This window comes from Molothrus ater, chromosome 13, assembly GCF_012460135.2.
Source record: "Molothrus ater isolate BHLD 08-10-18 breed brown headed cowbird chromosome 13, BPBGC_Mater_1.1, whole genome shotgun sequence".
NCBI classification, from domain to species: Eukaryota; Metazoa; Chordata; class Aves; order Passeriformes; family Icteridae; genus Molothrus; species Molothrus ater.
This window is the reverse complement of record NC_050490.2, coordinates 5,002,866-5,029,275: the sequence shown is the minus strand read 5'-3', so window position 1 is coordinate 5,029,275 and position 26,410 is coordinate 5,002,866. Positions and strand designations below refer to the sequence as shown.

At 41.7% G+C, this 26,410-nt stretch overlaps 1 protein-coding gene across 1 annotated transcript in view; it reads right to left on the bottom strand.

Annotated features, from left to right (window-relative positions):
- Positions 1-26,192, bottom strand: part of TBC1D2B (TBC1 domain family member 2B) — a 30,437-nt gene extending 4,245 nt beyond the window's left edge. The window contains exons 1-12 of the mRNA XM_036389796.2: positions 25,869-26,192; positions 19,054-19,192; positions 14,098-14,263; positions 11,686-11,843; positions 10,501-10,724; positions 8,759-9,151; positions 7,341-7,451; positions 6,210-6,403; positions 4,764-5,258; positions 3,562-3,679; positions 2,669-2,854; positions 2,205-2,326 (exon numbers count right to left, since the gene is read on the bottom strand). Coding sequence (XP_036245689.1) covers positions 2,205-2,326; positions 2,669-2,854; positions 3,562-3,679; positions 4,764-5,258; positions 6,210-6,403; positions 7,341-7,451; positions 8,759-9,151; positions 10,501-10,724; positions 11,686-11,843; positions 14,098-14,263; positions 19,054-19,192; positions 25,869-26,192 — 2,630 coding nt within the window. The remainder of the gene's footprint in view (positions 1-2,204; positions 2,327-2,668; positions 2,855-3,561; positions 3,680-4,763; positions 5,259-6,209; positions 6,404-7,340; positions 7,452-8,758; positions 9,152-10,500; positions 10,725-11,685; positions 11,844-14,097; positions 14,264-19,053; positions 19,193-25,868) is intronic.
- Between the last annotated feature and the right edge of the window lie 218 nt (positions 26,193-26,410).

Here is a 26,410-nt window from a genome sequence, read left to right as displayed (position 1 = left end):
GGTCATCAGAGCTTCCCTGGCTACACTTGGATACTCGGTACATCCAGCTCCCCGTACAGATTGGATCATTTCCTCCATAGAGCCCACAGCAGCTCCTTCAATCCCAAACCACTCAGCTCTCCAGTTAACCAAGATAACCTAACAATCAAGAGACCAGATAAGCCAGGGACAACACACACACGGACAAGGATAATACAGAACATGGACAAGCCAAAGTTTCCAACGCTCTGCGGGTTCTGCTGGCTGGAGCACAGAGATCTCTGGATCAGTATCAAGTCAAACTTGTCAGGGCACAATGCAAAGCACCACAGAGGATCCAGCCCCCTTCCCAGAGTCACACTGCATCATATCATCTGCAGTGCCAGCAAACCCAGCAACTGGTCAGTCTAATCAGTCCAAAGAGACTGCATCTAACTACATCATTATTGCTGATCTACACCCAAAACCATCTTTGTTTACTAAGGAAAAAAGGGGAACTGGAGTATTTAATTTATTCTGTTTGAATTATCAGAAATAACTATTAAGAAAACTTCTTTGGACAGTTTATTTAATGGTAGGTTTGTGTTTTTGAGTGACCAGGTATTGATTTCATGCTATTTTTACACAGAAGATATTCCAGCAGCTTCTCTACCTGTGCACAACATGCCATGGCTCTGTAGAAAAACCAGCCATGACATCCTGTAACAAGAATATAATTATGCACGTGTCTGTAGAGACCTTTCTCTTACTACAGAGTTTGAACTTAGAAACTCTGTGCAGAATGGTTTTAACCATTCAGAACATCCATGAATTCTATATAAATAAATATTTCTGAATTTTTCCTCTACAACAGGATCATTTTTTGTCCATATCAAGAAAGGCCTCATTCTACGTGCTTCTGTACTCTCAAATGTTGATGACTTGTACAAACATGGCAGAATAAGAAAACAGGCAGTTTGAATTCTGTCTTGTCAGTCCTAGCAGGCAAATCCGTATTCCCTAGGTGGCACTGCACTGCTTCCACTCTTAAAACCCCAAAAGGCAGACTTACAGATCAGCACAGAGCATATTTGTATTGCAAATATCTTTGATGTACTGAATTCTGTCCTTCTGTCCTCACTTGAACTCCCCATCCCTCAGTGATCCCTAATTAGTTCATTTTGTTAACACCAAACTCAGCAATTTCAGAAATCTTTAAAATAGATTATTTCAGCACCAGAAAGTTTAGACAGAAGAATCAAGACATCATTCCCACAAGTGGAAAAGGAATGGAAAGCCAAAACTTCAACTCTGAATAAGTATCAGAATTTTGTTTGGATTAGGTAAGAACAAAAAAAATTAATTTTTTTCTCTCTGCATCAATCCCAGCAATCCCTTTCAAGCACAAGCTTATCAAGCTTAGTCAGCTTTAATTTCTCTCCAGTCAAAACTGAAACACAAGAAGTAAAAATAATAGCACTCTTGCAGCAGGAGTCAAAGTGTAAGCTGCAATTTATGTAGAATTCATCACATTAAAAAAAAAATCTCAGATTTCAATATACAGTTTTTCTCTAAATTGAAAATTAGTGAGCTTCAAAAGATGTGCAAAACATTTTCAGACAATAAACCAATCCCAATATGACTTTTCTTTTTAAGATTAACCTGCTGCTGTACAGTCTCGAAACCAGAAATCTAAAAACACTAGACCCTAATTTACAAACTGTAAGTCCTATGCAAGGACTGAAGACAAGAAAAGTATCTAATTTGTATTTATTCTCTGCTTCCAAGTATATCTTAAAACCAGCTGGAACTATGTGGCAAGAGCCTGTCCATTAACCATATATAAGAGATTTAAGCTGTGGGGGACAGAGCTCACATCTTTAATGCTTGAGCAGGATGCATTTTTATTTATCATACAACATTTTAGTAACAAGTTACATCTGCAGTGTAGAGGGAAACTTCATCTGTGGTTGGAATTCTGACCTGTTGCTACCATGATACAACACCTAAACAAGGTAATTTCCTTCACAAGGAAAAATTACTATTCAGGCCTACATCACTTCTGATTTGTCTCTGCTAGATAAAAGTGCTCATGACAAATCCTAGCAGCTGGTTGCATTTCTAGTTGCTTTAAATAAGAATCAGGATCCAGATGAAAACATCACCAAAGCCACAAGACAGACATCTCCAACATCTCCATGGACCACTACAAGTCCCTCAGTGCCACCCCAGTGTGAGTCACCCACCTGGCATCAAGGATGGTGCGTGTGAAATAGCGAAGGTACTTGAAAATAGACATTGAATCTTGCAGCTTTAAGATTTCCTCTTCTTTGTACTTGAACAGTGCCAGGGCAAATCGGAATATTACCTGATAAGAATACATATAATAATTGGTACTTGGTAAGTACAGAATACACTGAGTCTCATGACCATCTTTATAAACCCCCAACAAGAGTTCCTCATGCACAGGCTGCACTTAAGCTCTTCAGTCACATCTCTCTCTATCTCCCTTCCCTGCCCCAGCCCCTATTTCCAAAAGCTGGAAAATCTTTTGAATGGTTATGCATAGTTCCTCTCTTGTTTTTTTCCTAGATGTCATTTTAACTAACAGGAGTTTTGCAAAGCAACCTTCTTTTAGCCCCACACTCAGTAACAGCACAGTACTTTGTTATCAGGTAACAAATGAACAAACTCAGCCCAGTAAGTTCACCTTTGGTCCCTCATAGAGGAAGGAGTCCCAGATCTTGAAAAGGATGTCACTAACCACGCTGTCCACAAAAACCACAAGAAACCAGTTGAAAGTGATGAGAGTATAATCAACTTTATATTGTTCAAAATGAGCATGTAGTCGTGGAAGCTTCTCACTCAATAAATCCTTAAACACTCGCTGATCAACCTAAAGAGATGACAAATAAGAGTGTTATTGTTCCAATTTTACAGCACATCATTCAGAACAAGGCTGTTACCAACCTGTAAGTACAAGTTTTACCAGAGGTAACCAGGAAGGCCAGGATTGTCTGTCTCACACTTCCAAGCTAGATCCACCCAAAGCACAGACAGCTACCCCACTGCAGATTGCCCTTGTCTGCTTCTCAATCCAGCCCCAGTCTCACAAGGCTCCTCCAACACATGTGGGGTGTTTCTAGTACTGGTCACCAGTGCTGCAACTGGTGCAGGAGCACAGGAGCAGAGAGAATGCTGGGCAAATACTTGGCTGGAGAAGGAAGCCTGGACCAGAGCACCACCTGGAAGCAGGAAAGCTACAGTGGCTACTGCCCACAGCATTGCAAATGCATTCTCACCCCGCCCTCCCTCAGAGCCCTGCGCCAGCATTCCCCCAAATGTGAGGAAAGGAACAATAATACAGCTCAGGGTTGTGAAGCTATCGATGAGAAGGGGGCTAAAGGACTCCAAGCAGGACACTGAACAACTATCTCCCTGTTAGAGTCCTTGTCCAACAAGGGTCCTTGTGTTTGGCCAAACCACCCCAGTCAACTCCACTCCATCCCCTTCCAAAGAGGCCTATCAGATAGCTGCAGAGGAAAGCTGTTGACTGGCTGCAGTTTACAGCAGGACCAGACCTTATCCCAGCAGAGCACATACCTGGGATCCCAGCAGTGTCTTAGTATAATAATCACGAGGCATGAAGACTTCCACTATTGTTACTAGACACCAAAAAGCATCTTCCTGTTCCAAGTACAGAAGTGCAATTGCTACCAACCTGAAAATAGGGTTTATTTGGAGGAGAAAGTTATTAAAGATAAAAACTATAGTAAGAACCATTACAGTATTTTTTTCTGTTCAGCAGAGATAAATGTATTAACAGCAGAGCACTGAACAGCAAAACTCGATGTAGTTTAAGATGGGGCAAAGCCATGTCTTCTCAGCCACATCAAGTATTTGTATTCAGCTAAATAAGAAAACAGGAAAAGGCAAAAACTTGGTCTAAGAATTTCTTGAAGTGTTGGTGTTGCCAATTTTAAGAGCTCTCTAAACACAGAGTCTAGTTTAGAAAGGAGATATTTATCCTAAGGGTGTTAGGTGGAGGTTTCCACATTACTACTACTGCTACCACCACCGCCTCACCACCTCTACTACGTGACTCACTGCTTCTGTTCTACTACTTCTTCAGTGCTCTTTCAAAAGACAAAGCTGCTCTAAGTTCAAAAGCCTGTGCTAGTACATAAAATAGAGCACAAGTGGACATCTATAGTATTACATCATGGGGATGAGACAGGGTGTTGGACCAACACACCTGCTTCAAGTAGCACCTTCGTTTACTACAGATCTCCAAGTAACAAAGCTTTTCTGGCAAAGGCAACTGCAACGAATCAGAATTTTTCTTAGCATTGTAACACAGGAATCCCCTTTAAATTCTACAATTCTGATTTAAGACATCAGTGGAAAATGCTGAATGTGGTGTCTTAACAATATGAAAAAAACTTTCAAGCATTTTTTTCTGCTTGCTTTAAAAGAAGAAAAAACAAATTCTCATACAAAAAAGCAGCACAATCCCCTACAACTGACATGAAGTCAATGTAAAACAACATTTGAGTAGTTCATTTCTTAAGAGCTAATTCCAGTTCCAGTTTTGATGCCAAGTTGATTTTACAAAATTTGTTATTCAGGTCAACTGCTTTTTTCATTGGTTTAAAAAATGTGATAGTTATTTGTTTATTTTAAATTATGGGCATATAATCCATAAGGCAAACTGTTGTTCAAAACCATGTTGCTATACATGGGATTTGAAAGGCTCCTTAAGTGTTTCACTGCATAGTTATTAACCAAGATAAGCAAAATCTTACCTGTTGAGCCCTTGGCAATATCCTATATCAGGATTTCTCCAGGAAAATGCCAGCAGCACATTTCGCAGCTTCTGGATCCCTTCAGACGTGGGGGAGGAGTAATGTTTGTTGTTTGGCAAAGTCCTCAAGAGATCCAACTCAATCTGTTTAGAGGCAGGATTTGGTTTTTCCAGAGCTTTTTGAAGCAAGATTTGGAAGTAGCCAGGTACTGCACTGTCCTTGAACTTTTTAACATGGAGATTGACACACCATTTCCACATCTTGGACCGATGCTCATGTGGAATTCCACACCGAATAAGGTTCTTCAGTTCCACACAGCGCATCATCTCTCTATTCATTGTGCTTGCAAGATAGTTCTCCCATTTCACTCCTGTGGAGATCTCTCGATTTTCACTGAGTGAAAGTGATCTCAAGTCCAAAGCTCGTGATTTTGCTACTAGTTTCTCCTCATCATCATCCTCTGGGATAGTCTGAAAACCATATATATCATATTCACTGTAAGGGAGAGGAAGAAAAAAGGTTAAAAGGTTTTAAACATATGTTCGGTAGCCCAGAAGCTCTCAAGTTCTCACCATAAAGTTACTTCAAAGCCACTCTCCATAACTCTCAAGTTCTTCTTATTAAACATTTTTCTGAAGTATATTCTTTATTTAACAATTACTTGTACAATTCCATATACAAAAGACTTGGTGCCCATGCTCCTGTATATATTACTACACAAATTAAGCAATTTATTTAACAACATGGTTGAGTTGGAATGTACCCATCTCCTCAGCAGCTCACCTTCAGCAGCTGTAGGGCAATACCTTTGTCTAAGGTTGACATTGCATCTCAATTAATGAATAAATGTGCCAGTGAAAGTTCCCAGTGGGACCATTTCTGACTCCCTGGCAGAGACTGTCACTGCCAAAGCCCCCCAACAGTCCCCGCTCAGCTCCTGCACACCCCACACTCACAGCCAGGCCAGGGTTCCTCACAGCTTCCACCCCTCAGCAGAGTCCCAGGCTCCATGGAACACTTTATTCAAGGCACACAGACACAGCCTGGGCTGTGCCACAGTGCCACCAAGCGCCCTCAGCAAAGGAATCCTGGGGCTTTAACCCCTCCAGTCCAAGTCTTCACAGCCCTCCTCTTCCTCCTCCTCCTCCTGAGTCCTCGCTGTGTCCCCCCGTGTCCCTCGCCTGGCTGGTGCCACCAGGCCTTGTGGCCCCATCTTCCAGATTAGACCACCCAGACCTCAATCTGCATCTTGACCTGCACCAGATCTTCCCCAAGACAATGTTTTCACACAGCTAAAAGGATTTCAAGACCATTCCATCATTAATGAAGGGAAACACAATAAATAACCCAAACCTGCAAACACGTTCTCACTGTCTGTTTTCCAGTCTTATAATAGAGCCCACTGGCCAAGACACACATACATTTAATTTAACAGGACCAAACTACCTGACCAGGTGGGGTTTGAAAAATGCTTGTTCTGGTTGTTCATTAGGTTCTGCTTTCAAGGCATCTTCCAGTAACTGTGTGATAACCTCACGAGCAGGACTTTGATCCTCAGAACAAACAGGAGTTTTCATTTCTTGAAGCAAGATCAAGTATTTACTTTCAATCTGGCAGAGTTTGGCTTCTAAGCTGGTATACTGCAGAAAATAATACATGATACAAATCTTCAGACACTTCGTACTACACTTCTTTTAAAACCCGGTTCAGTGCTATTCTCTTGGTTTATGCTGCTTAGAAACATCTAAGTCAAGAACAGCCACCTTAACTTTCCCATTTTTGTAACATAAGGCAGCATAGTAGACCAGATGTTTTCCACCACACATATTTTTGCATATGGAAATTCTGAGCAAACCTTAATTATCACTGCATTGTATGAAATACTTTAAAAGAACAAAATGGTTGCATTTTAGCAGCTTTAGGCTGTGCATGTTTGAACAAGTAGAACTCAAGTGGCATATGAGTTAGGTAATAGCATGTAAGAATTGTAAGCACACACCTCTGTGCCAAAAATACAGCATTTAAGGCTGGCCACCGAGTGCATGGCTTCCAAACAACTAAAAGCAAAGCCTACTGAACCAGCTACAGGTATCTAACCTTAGTTACAGATGAGTGCATTTTCCCTAGCCCCAAGCACTGGAAATCTTTATTATTTACCTGCAACATCTCTACACTCAAATTGATCCAGGCAGAAATGCCATTCACCATACCATAGTCATCCTTTGTGCTCAGGAGAAAGCTTGATAGTGACAAATACGAAATATCAAAATATCAAATCCTTACACATCCTGTCACTGACCTTTAAAAAAATCATTACAGCCTTAATTCTGAGGAAACAATGTTTTCAGACATGTACATGCCTTTGTTCATAAGTTATCAAAATGTTCCACTGGGTCACACAATTTTAAAAACAATTACTTCTTTCAAGAACCCATTCAGAAAGATTGGTCTGTAAGGACTGAGAGGGCTTTTTTTTTAAGCTATCATATTTAATACATTTAAATGGCTCCATTTCCTGGGTAGATTTATGGCTAAAGTATGGAAATTGCTTTAGACACCAAGTGAGAACATGCTGACCTTTGCCTGCCATTCTCTCTCTCTTGCTTCTGCATTTCTTCGTAGAGTAGAAAGTTCTAAAATCTCCTTATTTAAAAATTTATTCTGGGTCTTATAACCCTGAAGATTGTCCTGTTGATAAAAAAAAAAACGAAGTAGATTATGCCCGACAGATAAAGATCACCTTAGAGCATAGAAACAGCAGCTACTAATAGGATTTTAATTAAAAATATCAGGCACAAATCAAGTATTATTTTTGGACTTCATGTAAATGAAGCGCGCATGCCAAATATGAGCACAGGGTGGTGCTGTGCCTCACCTGCACCCCTCGCAGTGCTCCACTGCCTGCAGAAGGCAGCTGGCTGCTGTCAGGGCACAGGCAGGGAGAACAGGCACATGCAGGTGAGCCCATCCCAGAGGCCACAGCAGCACTAAAAAAGGGGGATGAACGTCCCTTGGGTTTTCACCACCCTCACCAGCCCTCATTAACAGTACAAGTGTCATGTCTACCTCCTAGAAAGATAAATCCTTGAAAGATAAATGACCCCTGCCTAATCCACTCAGATCCTGGCTACAAACATTACCTCTGAAAGCTGAGCCTGTGGGATGAGGCTGGTACCTCCCAGCAGCCACAGACTCTCACACTCCCCAGCATCCACGAGCTCTGACTGCTTTCTGCCAAGACCACTGACTTCTAGTTTCAACTTCAGTTAATAAAACTTACCAGGCTCACATATAAGAAAATTATGTATGTTTAAGCATATTTTAAGCAACTTATTTATTGGAACATTAATCAATTTGAAATACATATTTACGCAAAGGCAAGAAAGCCTTTTTGGAGCAAAGTGGACAACTTCAGTAACTCCATTACGAACTTGTGACACATTCAGAGAGGTATGTTACAGAATAAAAATAAAGCATTAGTAGGAGCTGTAGCAGCTTTAGTAAAACAGGTTCTTATACTCCTTCCTCTTTTTTTGGCTCCTCAGAGCTTCCCTTCGCTTTTCCACATGCTCTTTGTTGCCCACTAGCTGGCAACCTAGCTCACGCCGAAGCCTCAGTCAGTTAGGGTTAGGGTTATATTTAAAATTAAAAAAACCAAAGCAAGCTTTCTTTTTGTTTGTATTTTTCATGCTTGTATTTTCCTCTTACCCTTAATCCTTCCTGCTCCTTTCATTATTTCTTACATTTCTTCTGCTCCACACCAATGATTAATTTACTGAAAGTATAGCCCTGCACTAGAGATGGTCCAAAGGAAGGAAGTTCTGGTTAGATTGTCACATAACAGCTCCAAGTGGAGGTTCCAAGCTGAGAAAGCCTCCATTGATGAGTGTCCTAGGGAACTGCTGCAGTGATCTCAAACAGTACAGCAGACTAAAAAGTACTTTTACAGACAGAAGAAATTTCCCTATGCATCAAGACAGAGACAGTGCTCTTACTTTTAGTCTGTCCAGTTCCTGTAGCTCTTTATTAGTACAGGTGGCTGTGGGGGAATTTATTGCTCCACTTTGAGAGGATGTGCTGTCCTCACATTCGCTGAGTTGACGAGAGAGTTTCATGATGACTTCATCTTTAGCTTGAATAGTTTCCATCAACATTCCCAGCCGTTCATTGAGTTCTCCAACTTTACACTTCAAATTCTTGACTTCCTGCTGGAGACTATCTTTTTCCAGATTTAACTTTTCAAGTTGATTATTGAGGCCCAAAATCTGGTCATCTTTTTGGTGCAACAGCTCTAATGTATCTTTGGGAACCCCCTCACAAAGGCGGCTTGCAAAGTATTTATCATACTGGGAAGATCGGACTGTTTGCTGCAGAAGTCGAACAAGTTCCTGAGAATTACAAAACAACAGCAAAAAAACCTGATGAAATTTTAAGTTTCTAAATTTTTTAGCTTAGAAATCTAAGGTCAAGCAAAATAAAGTTTCTGCAGTTAAGACCTCATGCTGGTGTTTTAAAGAGAAAAGGAAACACTTTACAACCTGATTTCTAGCAGGCTAACACCTTACAATGACTGGCCTACATAGATGGCTTCAGTGTCCTTCACTGAGCTAAGGATCCTGCCTGAAATGGCTACAACAGGTTAAGGAAAAGAAGTGGACAGCTGAGGCCCAGCTGTCCAGTTACTTGGAAGCTGAAAAAAGCCTTGCTTGCAAGAAAGGCATCCTGTAGTAGGGTGAACAGGAAGAGGCTCAAGCCCAAAAAGTTAACAGGAAATCGTTACAGAATGGAAAAAGCAAAGGTAACTAAGAGCTCTCTTCTCTAACGGATGTGGAGAAATAAAAGGAGGTAAAAAACAAATGCTGCTTTGTCAAAAAGGAAGTCTGTGAAAGGCTGTTTAGAAAATCTTGCCACAGAAATGACCACCTAAGACACCGTTTTTCTTCTTATTAAAACAGAAGCAGCTGTGAATGCAGTGTTGCACTAGACCGGTGAGATTTCCCACAGCAGCAGCTCAGAAGCTCAACTGTACTCCTAGGAAAGATAATGCCTAAAATGAGCATAAATATGAGGCTCAGACTCCTTCTTTGGTTTCCCTTTGATCACCTCACACATAGGAAAATACAAATAGCAGAAGCAGCAGCTCCACGTAAGATCTAAAATATTTTTCTTCTTAAAATGAGTAGAAGTTCTTTTAGATAAAAGCAAGGTATTGAATAAATTGGAGTTCTGAGGACACACAAGCATGACCACCATGTGAGTGCAGTCTATATATACACATTATGGTTAGGCCTATCTTACAAAACCCCTCCTGAGGAGAGAAAGAAGCCAGGTCTATTTCCCACCCACTGCACTAGCACTGAAAGAATCAAAAGACAAACAAAGAGAATCTGAAAGAAGTTCCCAAGATATTTTATGTACATATGGAAAAAGAAGCTATGACTATCAGCCAGGATCCTGGCAGACACCAAACAAATTAACTTCAGAGAACAAGGAAGATAGATAAACCAATTCAATGAACAGTGTGCAAAGGAAGTTTTATTCAGGGATCTTATCTTCAACAGATATAAAAGATGGTCCTTCTTGTTTCAAGACTTTTTGCACACAAAAGTTTGTTTAGAACCATCATTTTATAACAACCAACCAGGTCTTAACACAGTAAGATGGCCAGAAAGGTTAAACTCACAATCACCTGCCAGACCCATTTGCTTTTGTGCACTTTGCCTGAAGGTTTAATTACCTTTTGGCTCAAAAGATCTTTCTTCAGCTTCTCCAACTCTTCCTGCTGGCTTTGATACTTCAGTTGCAGTTCAGAGACCAGTCTGTTCCCATTGCCAGAGCACCACTCTGTTGGGGAGGAGTCGCTGCTGCTGCGGTTTTTGCTTGATCCAATCATATCTTTCAAGGGGCGTCTTGCTTTGTGTGGAATGCGGCCAAAATCAAATGGAAAAGCTGTAGTCAATCCTGCATAAAACAATTTCTTCTAGTTCGGTTCACTTAGTAAAAAGGCATTTCAAAGCATTCAGATTTCCTTAAAAAATATACTCATTAACATCAGACTTTAAGCAGCTTTCAAACCACTCAACACAATAGTGTTAAACATGCCTCATTTTCCAAGTTGCTTCCTTTGGTGGTAGAAAAAAAAAAGCTCAAAAATATTCTCCCCTCCAAGATAAAAGACTTGGCTCATAAATGACCACTTTTCATATAAGACATGAAGAGAATTTTACAATTCATTACAGAAAATAAAAGGTATCTGTAACTATGGCTAAGTAAACTTTGCTTCAAATAATCAGAGCAAAACCATCTCTGATATCACAGCCTACTGCTCCTGTAAGAGGATTCAATGTAAGGTTTCACCTCCACATACAGGATATTTTCTAACAGATTAAATCACTTGGATGTCACCTAAGGTGCTCTTAAAGAGATGTAAAAATATCTTGACAAGGTTATTCCAGACACTGGTCAAATCTGAGAACCAGTTACAATACACAGATGAGCTGCTGCCTCATGTCCATCCCTACTTCTGCCCCATTTCAGAAGCAAGCCAAGGTAACAGGTACATACACAGAGTCTAAAGGCAACTCTGCTTCAGTGGGTGACACTCAAGTGAGCAATTACAGACATCAGCATTTCCCTTTGCCTTGTTACTTTGCAAGTCATGTGACAAAATGAACCAGTAGCATGCTCAGGAAACCCAAACCACTGGATAACAAGGCTTTGTCTACATTCTCTTGTATTTGAATGGCAGAGGACCCCAAACACATTCTAAGAAATCGATTTTTTAAAAAATACTTTACAGAGCTCTGGATGTGGTTTGTGAAGAAAAAGATAAGCTTCTACTTATCTCCTAGAGACAGACATAACAAGGTTCTCCATGCTAGACAAGGTAAGGCATATGACCCCCTTCCTTCCTCACTTCTACCTTTACTTCCTTCTGCCACGTGCTTCCTTTTTTCTTCCAGAGCCATTGAGTCCTCCAAGTCTTTTGGGGTTGGATCCAGCAATTCCCACTCCTCAGTGGTATAAAATATACTCCTGCGATTTTCGTTACTTCCTTTTCTTAAGGAGGACATGGAATTTCTGTGAAAAAGGCAGCAGGAAAATGTGACAAACATTTCTCCATTTTGTATTATTTTTATAAGGGGCTTTTAACAGTTCAAACAGTGCAAACTAAAAATAAGCTACAAACACGGACAAAATCAATACCAAATAAAAGCTCAAAGAAAACAAAACATACACTACCAAATAGCATTTGCAATCAATAGCTAAATTCCAAGAACAGAAGAATTATTTTACTTTAATGCCATGGTCTTTTGCATCCCCCTGTTTTATCTTTGTTTTTGCAGGGGGCAAGTACAAAACAAAGTTAGGATTTACAAGCACCATCTCTGTATTGATCAGCTGTAGTTTAGAATTTTAGGGTAACTGCCAAGCATTAAACTGAACAGCATGCAGTCAAAACACATGTACATTATAGCTCCATACTGGGGATTAAGGGAAAACTTGGGATCATCCCAGAGACCTGCTGCAGCTGAACTGCTGATGACAAGACTCCTTTGCAGTTTTTCTTTTCTACGGTGGAACATGGCCAACTATCTGCAAGAACATTTCAGGGGCAGCCTCTGAATTCCAGCCAGGTAATTCTACAGAAGAACAATACATTTCCCAGCAGGATGAGATTACCTGACCCAGCTCCCCCACGACCATCATGCACTCAGGAAATGTCCACTCTTACATCCATGAGTATTAACACAGCTCAGTATTGCAAAGCCTTTGTTCAACTACATAAGAACATTCCAAATCAAGCCATATAAACCAGTTTAATATTTTTGGCATAGAATTGGAAATATATTTAGTATCTCAGCATTTTTCCACAGAGTCTGTGCAAGCTCACTAAGATGCTTTCACTCAATCATCCACATCCTCTCTTCAAAACTTAAGCAGAAAACAACCCACGTTACACTTTCAATATCATTTGATAATCCAAGCCAGTCTTTCAGCTTCACAAGAGATTTAACATCTTATCAACATGAACTCTAAGCCAATCACTAAACTAAGTAGTGCACAACTTTTATAATCTGATAAATTGATAAATATTTACAATTTAAAAATAATCCTAATGGTTATTAATAAAACTATTTCAGCAATCAATTTACAAGCTTGGCAAAGACTCATTCACGCTACAGATTTCATTTTCTTCCAGAAAGAATCATAATTCCTGTTGGGGGCAAGAAGCCCAATTTCTTTGTTCAGACATTCCACACAAATTACATAGATCAAACTGGGCAATGATAGATTGGACACCCAATATCAGTGAGTGTCTCAGGAAGTGCTCCCTGGCATCTCTATACCTCTTCTCCAAATAGAGCACACATATTCCAAAGGCTGCCAGATCTTCCCTGTCCCAAATGGTACAGAACTGCTGGAGAAGGGAGGAAAACAACCAACCACAACACTAGGAAAAAAAACCAAAATAACCCACAGCCAAAACCAGCACCATCTGGTAACCTCTCAGATCTCTGCACTAAACCAGAAAGCTTTCAAGGGATCTGCTTAACTTTGCACTGCTGATGAAAATGAACATTTTCCTCCCAGCTCAAGAAGGACATGCTTTACATGCTGTAGCTTTTTTAACCAAAGCTACAGCTCTGCTTTGTGAGCTGCTCTGCATTAGCATGCTTTAAGCAAAAGCAGAAAATCCATCTACGTGGGCAAAGCAAACCACAAAATTCTTTAGAAAGAAACCCAACAGGAGAGCTGAAAACCAATGGGACTGCTTTCCTAAAAGCAATTAATAGTAGGGAGTAAATTCATTGTGAGTGAGGGGTTTTGATGCTGTAGAGAAGGGGTCTGCCACATTTTTGCTCAGGAATTTGAACTACACCCACTTCAAATGTGTTCATTTCTTTTAAGAAGAAAACAAAAACCAAGGATTTATATTGGTTTGATTGTCATCACCAAAAATAGTTCCTATGCACTGAGTACTACGACTAATACAATGCTGGGAATTGACTGCTCCAAGAAAAAGCAGCAGTGGCTGAGAATACAACTCAGCCTCAACAGCCACTGGGGTTCAGAGAGCAAAGCCACCACTGGAAATGCTGTACAAGACTTTTCAGCTATCGGTGATAGCTACACAATAATGCTCCCTTAAACCTTCAAACGGTAAATAGAGTAAAGAATCTGTTTACTTGAAGAGATACAACAAACAAACCCACCCCATCACCACCCATCATTCTAAGAAGCTCCACTGACCACATACTGATGTAGGAAATAGTCTTGGTCGGGAACTACCAATCTCATGGGAACTCTTTGTCCCAGGTTCACAACTTACTTGATCTCAGTACTCCATTGTTTAAGTGAGAAATTGATGGCACTTCCTTGGACTGGTGCAGGCTGGGAAGCTGCTTGTTCCCCCACCAGGTCTGTAGGAGAAGTCTCCACAGCTAGAATATTTCTAGCTCTCTCTGCTGAAGCATTTTGATTTAGGATACTCAAATCTATATTAAAAGAAAAAAAGAGAGACAGAGAAAAAAATAAACATAACCTTCAAAAAGTAAAAGAATATTGGCTATGTAAAGTCACAGACTGCTAAGCCTGCTCATGATATTGTTCAGGGTTTACTTTAAATTGCTAAAAACAAAAAACTTTATAAAACATTCAGTTCAAATGAATCTTATAAATCACAAACTTCTCAGTGAGATCTCACTGTAGCCACATACTTCTGATAACAGACAGGAGCTGTGTGATGCTTACAAAGCATTATTTCATGAGTGATTGACAAAATAGGCAATCAGAACCAAGTCTAGAACAGTGTCACAAAAACACTGACCCAGCTTTCAGGGTGTGCTTCATCCTGTAAGTTATTCATCCTAAAAGTGACACTGCAGCTGCAAGTCAGTGACCTTCACAGCCCTGAGGCAGTCCTGTGCAAGGCCAGGCTGGGCACTGCCAGAACCAAGAATGCTGGCACAGCTCTGCAGGACATCAGACACTTCCTGCACCAGTGAGGATTCCTGAGCGCAGCTCCTCCTCAACCCAGCCCAGCCAAATCTCCTGTGCACTGGAGCAAGTGGGGGCCCCATGGTCAGGCCATGCAGAGCTGCAGAACAGTGCTGCACACCCCAGGGGCTCCCAGCAGCTCCAGGAGCTGGCCCAGCCCTGAGCCACAGCTCACAAGGGCCAGAGGAGCCAGGCTGACCCAACCAGCACACCAGGGCTCCAACACCTCACCCTGGCAAACACAGACTGCACAACCTGCAGTGCCTGTGCTACCTCTGTGCTTCCATTAGTCTGGAGAGCTGCTTTCTCCCTCCAGGAGGAAGAGGGAGTAAAAAATCCAGAATACAGAATATACTGTGAGTAGCAAAAAGCATTAGAGAGAAGCATAAAGTGGTTTACAGCCTTCTACAAACCCTCTGAAAAGGCAACTTAAACAAACCCAAATGCAATTTTCAGAGTCTTGATATAATTCATAAAGTACTGAAGTGGATTAAAGACTTTTCGACAACACTCTCAGACTTGATTCAGCATTTATATTAGAAAGTAACACATTGGATGGGCTCTGACTTAAATAAAACCCTAGGAAATTACGATACCCTCTTTTATCACTGGTGAGTCTTTCAGCCTTTGCTCTGACAATTGCTTGGCACCAGCAATGTGAGACCATCTTAAGCCAACCATTGTGACACCAGTGAGACCATCTTTAAGCAAACCATACCCTCCAATTACTCAGCAGGGGGTTACTTTTATCAAGTATCAAAGATTAGAAGTAGAAAGAACATTCTGTGATAAAGAATATGAAATATTAAAGATCTCTGACACTAGGAATGTCTCAAACCCTTGAAAAATGGTATCTGACACAGAAATGTATCATGTCATGTTTCAAATAGAGGTACAAGTTACACTGCCTTGATTTTTATAAACAGATACTTCAGGGCCTTATCAGCCAAAGGGAATTCCAAGTTCTTTTGCACTGTGGCTGTTTGAACTAAGCACAGTTCAGCTAAAATAGCTTAGATAAAACTAAACATGGGATTATATTTACTGTCTAACGAAGAGGAAAGATAATAAGTAGGTTTTAACTGCAAAATAATAATTAAAAAGAAAACCAAACCCAACCCCCTTCCCCCCCCACCAGAAAATCCAAACATCCCAAAGGGCAAAAAAACCAACCCAACCCACAACATACAGACAAAAAATTCATGGATACTCAAAGCCAAGGTGGAATACTAACATTCTGCCTTCACACTTACAGCTTGTTTCATCTTCCACCTGTTTGATTCTGCTAAGTCCTTTTAGAGGATGGTCCAGGTAAAGGAATTGTTCAAGAGCTGAATTCCCAACAAACGCATTTCCCCTCCCAGACATGGCAATTGTCTGAATGTGGCACCCTGAGGTTGCTCACTGGCCATCATCCCCTGCCCACACCAGCCAGGAGCTTTGTTAGAGCCATGGACTGCACAGCACACAAAGCACAGCAAATTAAATTATAGTGGCTGCTCATGCAACCTCCAAGTAAAAAAAAAAAAAAAAATCTTTTTTGGAACTTATTTCAAAACACAACAATCTTATAAATACATGGCATTGCATGTTTTATTAATGCAAATTAAGAACTGAAATCATCAAAACTACACTAACATTTAACTGATTTCAAGAAAAAATAATAATCCCACATGGTATAAAGAATAAATAATTTAATTGACTTCCATGGTAGTAAGGCACCTCCACGACAAATCCTACAGTGTAATTATTGTTAATATTCAATTTCCCACATCCCACTGTGATAAATACTTTGAAGTATTTTTACTATGTTGAATGTTCTTAAAAACCTTTCAAGGCTGATCCACAAAGCTTTATCTAGCTCCATGCACGCCCCAGTCAGTCCAGATTTCTGAACTGGGAGGGGAGAGGACAGACAGGCAAGGCTGCAGTAAGCAGTTCTGGGTTTGGACTGAAGGCAGACTACTTCCCCATTTAAAACATTCATGATAGCATCTGTACTTGAGCACCAGCAAAATAAACCAATTTCTATGCTCTGGTATAAAGTACAACACTGCATGCACATTTAATTCTTCCAAAAAAAAAAGAAAAAAAAAGCCACAAGACACATTTCTTGGTCATCAACATGAAACCAGAGCCTTAGAGGATCCCATAACTCTAGAAGAAACTCCTGGAGTACTTGATTAAAAAGAAGGAACAAGCATCAATCATTCTGGCTATTTGCATTTTCCCCAAAAGGAATCCCTACTTAAACACTTCAGTTGATGATAAGAGTTATCACTGTGATTTGTCCTAGAAAATGAGATATTCTAGATGCAGCTCCAAATTCTACAACATGCAGTTTAACTGCAGGCTACTCCTGAAAGGGATGGGCCTACTCAGCCCATGCATGTTATGTTGACATTCCTTGTCCTGGATATAACAACAATAGTAATTTAAATTAAAAAAAAAATCACATGAAGAGATTCAGTTGGCTTATCCAGAAAGCCCCCAATGACTTACAGAAAAATACCAGGTCAGAGATGAAACGACTGGATGTGATGCAAACAGGTGTGAGGGAACAGCACCTGCACATGCTGCAGTCACAGAGGCTTGTTTCACATTGTACCCAAGCTCTGAGGGAAGCAGCACAAAAAAGAACAGATTCTGGGGCCAAGTTACACATTACAGTTGATGTGATCCAACACTCTGCTGCCAAGAGGGCAGGCCTGTCTGCTGCTTTACTCTGCCTTCCTGTATTTGGTTGCTGTGCCTTGTTCCCTCCTGTCCACCAGCTGTGCAATCACCTGATTGCACACTGAACATATTTCACTCATCAATCTTGCAGAAACAAAAAAAAAGTGCTCCTTTCTGGATAACATATGACTTCAACCTACTCAGCACAGGGTCAGTTAAAAACAACAAAAAAAGGGAGCCTGTGCAGCAGAGAACAAGAGGCTGAAGGCAGAAAGACAAAGGGCTGAAAGAGCCAAAGCCTGCTCCCTTTTGCAACACTTAGATTTTTGCCCACCAGTGCATGTGCTCTGGAGCACATGGCTTGACAAGCTGCTACCCAGACTGGCTACTGCCAAAAAAAGGGGTCTCAAACCATCCCACTTGGCATTCCCAGCAATTCTCTTGGGCTAATCCAGCCACCCACCTGTCCCTACAGTAAACCACTTCTGGAAACGACACTGGCCAAAAAACTGATATGGAGAAGAGGCTGATTGCTGCTGCCTGCAGACCCTGCAGTAGCACATGGCAGGGCCAGCCCTGCACCAGCTCAAGGGCTGGGCTCTGCTCTCAGCAGGAGCTGCCTGCAGTGCCTGAAAGGCCCAGCTGAGCCCCCAGCAAACACACGTGAGGCCAGCTGTGTTGAGCAAGCAGCCACAAGCAGCACATTCTCTCAAAGGAGAGAATGGGTTAGAGGACAACACTAAAACGGGACCCGAAACTCAGGAGGGGACAAGGTGTGATAACAACAGCTCAACACTGCTGGGTTTACAGAGGGAGCAAAGTGACATCAACCAAATGTGACGTCTGTTGATGAAATATGCCTGACTGCAAGACTGCTTAAACCCAGGAGAGCCTTACTAATGCCTAACTTGGCACAGAACTGGATTGTACTCAGTCTTACTTATGGATAACAGAAATCAGCAAGGAATCCATTTCTGTAGGGACTGAGGAATAAAACAATTCACAAGTGCCTGTGCAATGTAGTAAAAAATGCAGAGTAACTCTGTATAATGCACAGCCATTTTGATAAGTCTGACACTAGTGTAGAATTACGTTTTCCTTGCCTAAAGGTATTTCAGAGACTGAACTTAACTTATGTAATATCAGTGCAGACTGTCTTTCAGTTTTGAAGGCACTGCATTTTTATCAAAGTCAGATAGATCCACCACACCATACCTTTTCAGGAACAAAGCATGGTCATTCAGAATGCAAAATATACCTGTTCCCACTAAAAACTGAAGTTTACATCTCAGGATATTTACCATACTATCTTTTTAAGATGTTGCAACCACTAAAAGACAACTTACCTAAGCTTAATGAAACCTAGTCATAAGACTACTCAATTTTATTTAATTTCAAGAAATCAACAGATTTTGTAAAGGATACAAAATCACAGATAAAATCACATTTATGTTAAATATTGTAGCATATGCGAAGTTTACTAGAGTTACTTGATAAACAGATGTGAAAAAGCTTTCTTCAGGCAGTTCTCTACCCCAGTGCAACACCTCGTACTATGAGCTGACACTGAGGAGAGCCGTGCCTGCTGCTGTCACTCAAGTTCCCAACGTACCAGGGTTGTCTTTGGCAACGAGCCCTTTGGAGAAGTCGCTGGGTGTGGGGGAGGTGCGGCTGTCCAGGCTGTGGCAGTACTCCCACCTCTTCTGCTGCAGCTCCTGCAGCCAGTAGGTCGTGTCCTGCCGAGTCGCAGCCTGCAGGACACGGGAGCAGAGCGCTGGTGAGACCCCTGCACGCCCTTGTGCGCGAACACAGCAATTCCAAGCGCAATAATAAACCCCACACAGATCAGCAGCAGATCACCAAGGTACCGTCACTCCTAATCAGTATGATTTTAAAGGAATAACCACAATGCACCAGGTGCACCCTGTGCTCACATGCACATCCATGATTTTCACGCCAGAATTTTTCATTAGAAGTAGTCTCACACATTCCTTTTCTTCAGTTTTACACTCAGACTTTAGAAAACGCAGCAGCATCATATATTTTACACACAAAGCACTGTTTGAACATATAACTACAAATCTATATTATTGGAAAAAATCCCATACACATTCAGGAAGATTCCCATTTTCTTTTAACTTGCTTTACCAGCAGAAGCCAACAAACGAATAATGCATTGCAATGCCTCTTACCTTAATGACTAAATCTACACACTGTATTTCCTGATGATACCATGAGCTAACTACCTTCTATGGAAAAATCAGATTTAAAACAAAAAAACCCCAAAATCCAACATTAATGCCTAACCTACAAGCCTACAGTCAAAAATGTGAATGGGCAGTAAGTGAGGAAGAATTCAAACATACCTTGAATCAGAGCTCTAAGTGATTTCAAAATGACAATATACAAATACCAAGGAGAGGCAAGTGAAGGTATCTGACACTGCAGGTGCTCTATGGAAAAGTAATTGTTATTTCAACATACCTCTCCAGCTGCCAGTCTAGGACAAGCACCTGACCTGGTAACATGGACTGTTTAGGAAAAAAAAAATAGCACTGATGAGGAGACACTCCCCTAACTCCTCTGGCTTGGTAGCACATGGAGTGCTTATCTTTTAGCTGGCCTTTCTCCTACCTCCTCCCAGAGTGCATGACAGCATTATCAGTGGAAAAGATGACTATGTTTATTCTTTAAAGACAACCTAATTTCAAACAGTTTTTTGTTCTGTTCCTCAGAAATTAAGAGGACACCTGTGCAAGGCACAGCTGCAAAAGAATGGAGAGCAACAAATAGCACACATTTACATACAAAGGCATACAGTAAGTGCTGCATAAAGCACAGCAATGGCACAGAATTGTCTACATTTTTCACATAAGAACACTTCTGGTCTAGTAAAATTGACGATTCATTGGCCATTATATTTTGGCCCCAAGAGCAGCTAATGACAACACAAAGCATAAACAGCATGGCAAACAAAAACTGATGTTTCCGCAGGGTGCTCTCTATGGTTCAGCAATTTGTAATCTCAGTTTAATCATGAGAGAGATGGATTTTTATTTTACCTTTTGGCTCTTTGTACCCCTACGAGCTTTAACATCCATGACACCCTACAGCAAATGGCTCCAAAGGACCATTCAAGGAGATAAAGCAGAAAACCTCAGTTATTCCTGAAGCTGCTGCTCCAGCTCCGTTCAGTACATTATGCACATGGCAGGATACAAGATATATAAATCAAATAAACAATCATAAATCAAGAAGTGAAACAAACAAGTGACACATGAGGACACTGCAGAGTCAGTTGGTAAGAAAGATATGTAACCAAAATACTTCTAATCTGAAATGGAAATCAGCTTCATGTATTATTTCTTGCTTACTCACAGGAAACCAGAGAAAATAATTTCCCTCATAAAAAAATACATAGGGTAAAGAATAGTTCAGGTCAAAGAACTGGACTCTGGGAAATGCCAATCCCCACAGCCACCTCTGGCAGTTTGGGAATGACCTCCAATGACCACAGGAGCAGGTTTTTAAGTCTATAGACTACAGTCACTTCTTGCCAGGAGTAAACATCTCCCCTTCTATTCCTAGCACAGAAGTATTTCCTTTGGAGCTTTAGCCAGTGGCAAGTCTTCAGTTCTGGTAAATATGAGAGCTTATACTTCCTTTAGAGACACCTGCTGACAGGCCATGTAAAGCAATGTTAACTGTGCTCCAGCAAAAAACCACCAAGAATTCAAAGAGCTTCCACTAACCCAGGATGCAGAGCTTACGTGGTTCTCTTTGCTACCACAACACAGCTAATGAGGCAACCCACTGCAGTCAGTCTAAGTTATACCTACAATTAGCTCCTGCCCATGACTTCCTGAACTTCATGAGCCTCTCTCACAATTTGCCCCGCTACCATCTCACCAATCACCTTCAGAGAGCAGTGAATCAATGTTCTTGGAGTTGCTCCTTGCTGCGTGTCAATTCCCAGCTGCAGGGAGGCACGCTCAGCTCCCAGGGGAGGCTGTTACACACAGGGCCGGGCAGCCGTGCCCGCCCTCCAGCACCAAGTGCCAAGGCAAAGCAGCACAGGCTTCTCACGCCCCTGCTTTAACTCATTTCCCCAAGAATTACTCCGTGCCCTCCTGCTGCCCCCAGCCTGTTACCTTGCCTTCTTTTCCTCCCATACATGGTCCTCCTCTTCTGGAGTCTTCCTCTCCCTTTGAACAGTTTTGGCTGACTTTATTACAGTCATCTCAGTTATTTACAACTAAAAGAATCTCCTAAAAATCTCTGTTAAAATTAGTTTTGTTTAAACAAAATTCATCTTTTAAGCTGTTGTTTGAAATAGATGTTTAAAAAAATCAAAACAAAATAAAACCAAGAACTACATATAGAATATTTAAGTCTTCATCTTCCCCTAATCACAAAGAGCACAAGTTTTGAAACATATTTTAAAATTTCCTTTATCTGTCAAAGAAAGGAACACTGCCATGCTTGCCCATTTCTCATGACTTTTACTAGTATTTGGCTACTGCCCACCATGAGAGCCAAAACATTTAATTAAGCAGAGTAGCAATTAAGTACACAAAAAGTCCTTATAGCTACTAAGGTATTGCTAAGGTGCTTTCTTACTGCAGAGCCATGCAGTCACATTTTAATGGATGCAGTTCTGTGAGAAAGACACTACCATGAATGGCCCTTGAACTGGTGTGAAATAAGGAATCACTGTAATTGTACTGCTGCAAACTTACAGGCAACACTAGGAGTAAAAGACACTCTTAAGTGAAGAGCCATACAGTACCATGTAATTCTCAACTTAAGCAATGGAAAATTACTGTAATTTAATTAAAAATATTCCCCTAAATTCTTCCACTAAGAATGATGTAGAATTGTCATCTTCTGATCCAAACATGACAGAGAAGAATTATTTGAGGAAACCATCCATGGACTGCCACTGGACACACTGGTGGAACACGTATGCCAACATTAAATACTTTAAAGGAAGAGTCCAAAGAAATGCAACCAGCAGACCTCACATTTTGAGAAATCCCATGAAAATTCTTGCTACATTTCTGAACACAGACAAAGCTCTCTCCCTCAAGCTACTCTGTAAAAAGGGAACATCACCAGAAAGTTTGCATTTCTTAAGATTTACTATTCCTGCTATGCTCAAACACCAAATCTGGGGCCAGATGGCTTCTTCTGGAGGGCAGCCCAACTTTTAATTAAAGCACTGCAACCACTAAGCAGCAAAGTTTTGAGCAAGAAGCATCAGCTCAGACAACAAACCACCCTCAGTGCTGAGCTCCCTCCTCTGCTGTGTCAAGCCCTGCAGCAAAACTGTTCAAGCTCAACATCACTGAGCACTGCTGCATCCTGTGAGATCACTGACAAATTTCAGCATCCGCTCCTAAGCCACTCTCAGTTCAGCAAGTTTGGGGTCCAATACTTTCGAGTATCAGGGCCCTGAAATCTCTGCAGTCTCTGGAATCCTTACACTTGGCCAATAGCCCAGAAAATATTTTTTCTTTCACAACTGTGTGCAATTTCTGTTCCACTCCCAATTCACCACTATTCACAGAGAAGTGACCAGACACACAGTCCAGCATCACTGGCCAGAGTTCCTTTGGTTCTGAAGCACGCAAAACAGATCACTACATATCACTCACTACCTTCTTTAAAAATAAATGAGAAATGCTGCCTTTGTTCCTTTTTATATATTCATAATGTTAATTATTTCCCCCCTTAATGCAAGGCCTTGCTGTGCAAACACAGCCAAATGTTTATTTGATAGTATTAGCAGCATTTTGTGTTACAGGACATATTTGCAGGATCAGTATTTGCATGCCTTTCCATAAAAATATTCTCAAACATAACTTATCCATATTCATAAAATACACAATTTTCTGTGCTCCTTTACCTAAAGGGATGGTATCTGTTATATATTTAAATGGAAAAGATTTTTACACACACTTAACTTCTTCTGCACCTGTTGGAAATGTACAGAAAAAACCACAATCATACAAACAGCAGGCTGGTTTTCTACACCTCTAAAATATGAATATTTTATTTGCTGTAAAGGCTGCAGTATATTTTTTCCATAATTCTTATCTGGGCAACAAAGCTAGAGTACATCATAGAGTTCTCAGCTCCCAATACCTGACAAAAGGCTGAGCAATCAAGATGATGGAATCATTACACTAACACGAAACTGAGGCATGATAAGAAATAATGCATTCCTCAATAGTATCATCATCTCAATCTGGAATTCCAGCAGCTTATTTTTTATTGCTCTTCTTAGTCTGTAACACTGAATGGGAAAGGCCAGATCACAAGATGTGGAAATTTTGAACAAACAGCAAATTGAGGAAAACAAAGCATGTGAATTACAGGCTGAAGACAGCATTTCACTTGACTTTATTCCTCGTGCTCTGTGTGTAATGTTTTCTTGATAGAAAATCACATTTGCTTTTAACAGGGGCTGGATTGGAGGGGGAGGGAGAGGGGTTGGGTTGTTTGGGTTTTTTCATTTACCATCTTGAATTAATTTGCAACTCTACCTAAGTGAGCTGAAGGATGCTTTTAAAGGCCTTAAAGAACTATCATGCTGGACTGAAGAAAATTAATTTCAGCATCAAAAAACTTATTTGGTTTTATTCCTTGGTGAATGACATGGCCACAAAACGCCAGATGGTCCTGCAATATCCCTTAAGATTTTCATTAACTCCTTCTTTACTATATAAACACGTACAACATAACATCATCTTTATGTACAAACATGTGGCTGCTTTAGGGCATCACAACACAAAATTATCTTTTTCTGCTAATTGCAGAAATTAATTTGACTTTCTTAACTGGCACCATTTCTCAATCCTCATAAGGGAAACATGAAGAAAGTTCCAATCTATGCACGTTCTTTCCTAGAGAGCACCGGAAAAAACTTAACACATAAAATATGGGCAGAGTAGCAACATCACAGACCAAAAGATACAAAAAAAAAGAAAAAATGAAAAAGAAAGCCCCCATGTCTTACATTTGTGTAGCAGTGCTGAGGATGATTTGTGTCTTCATGACTGCAGAAGACATCCGAGGCTGCTGCCAAAGTACTGTCTGACAGTCAAACACAGCACTTCACACTGCAATCTTTATCACAAATCCTGGGCTCTCAACAAAACCCCTCCTGTTCAAAAGGCACCCTCAACACAAAATTTTTCTGAAGATCTCCATGTAAAATCACTAGATGCTAATTAAAACAAAGAAAACTCCTCAAACTATTGAAAGCAAAGCTTAAACCAAGTCTGCGGTTTTAATGTTCATAACACAAACACTTGGGCTATAAAGGCAGATTCACTGAAAGTAGTAAAATCTTTTACAACTACACAAAGGTAGTTTTTATGTGCAACTGACTACATTGCTTTTACCTAAGCAAATACTATTAAAATTATTATTGTATTAGTTTCCTAGGTAAATAAATTTCTTATTCTCTAGTAAATCAAGTTAATGAGTCGGTATTTTGACACTTATACTCATCAAAACAGAATGCTATAGAGCTTGACACAATCATCCTCCACAGACCCAGCAGGTATCATGAGTGCTCAAATCTCCACTGTTGAATAAGTATGTAAGAGGTATTTTCCAGTATTCAATAGGAAGTTCTACTGCTTAACACTTAATGGATTATGTTCTAAGATTGTTCCTCAGAAAGTACACAGTTCACGTGAAAAGTTACATTCTATGCAGAAGAACTCTCTTTGAAGGACACATATCTGCCTTAACAGAATTAAAAAACAATGGATGCTCAGAATAATTTATTTCTTCTTTACTTAGTCAAAATGGTTTCCCTGTTGGCTTTTTTTCCTAGGCATGACAATAGAGGAAAGATATCTTAAATAATCCAAACATTTACCTCTTGTCCTGAGAAAATCTGAGTCCTTGAACAGACAAGGCGATAAGCAGCTCTGCTACTATGAGGAAACAATTCTCCCTCCTCTTCCTTCCTCCCAAAGCAGCCTAGACGCAGACTCCTGCCACGCATCGTCTTTTCAAAATAAACACTCCAAAACTGAAACCCGACCACTCCCTCCAAACTTCCAAAACCCCAACCCGTCAGATTTCCTCGGAAATTTTTTTTCTGCCCAGACAATTCCAGAGAAGGCACTCAGCCCATGCTCAGTAGAAGCATTTCCTCCTTCTCAGAGGAGCACGGTAAACACGAAATCGTAAAGGAGAAATTCGCAACTAACAGACAGCTGGGGCCAGCCCGGTACTGCGGATCTCCCCGGCGTTTGCGAAACAGCACCTTCCTTCCTACAGCAGCCCGCTCGGGCGCGGCGGAGGGGCCCCGCCGGCCGGGGCGGTACCGCGGGCGGAGGGCACGGGCGGCACCGGGGATGGGGCCGGGACAGGAGCGGCGATGGGTCCCGCCCGCCCCGGGCCTACCTTGAGAACGGTGACGGCCCCGCCGGGGCTGTGCACCTCGAAGGCGGTGAGCTCGTCCCCCGCAGCGGCCGCGCCGGCCTCGGGCTGGTGGTAGCTGAAGCAGGCGGAGGCGATGTCCAGGTGCCCGAGGGGCAGCGGCTCCTGAGGCCCCTTGAAGTAGTAGAGGTAGCAGCGGCGGGGGTCGAACACGAACCAGCGGCTGCGGAAGCCGCGCAGGGGCCCCTTGCCCGACAGCTTCTGCAAGTACCCGCAGAGCTTGGGGGTGCCGGGGCCGGGCTGCTCCCCGGCCAGACCCTCCTCCCCCTCCGAGCCCGCCGCCGGCATCGCCGCGCTCGCCGCGGACGCAGCCCCGGGGCCGCGCAGGGAGCGGGGAGGCTCGGCCCGCGCCCGCCGCCTCTCGGGACTTGTAGTGCGGGCCCGCCCCGCCGGCCCCGGCAGCGCCGGCACCGCGCCCGCCCCGGCCGAGCGCGGCTCCTGAGCGCGGCTCCTGAGCGCGGCCCCGCCGCCGCTCCCGGCCCCGAGCTCGGGCTCGGCCCTGCCCC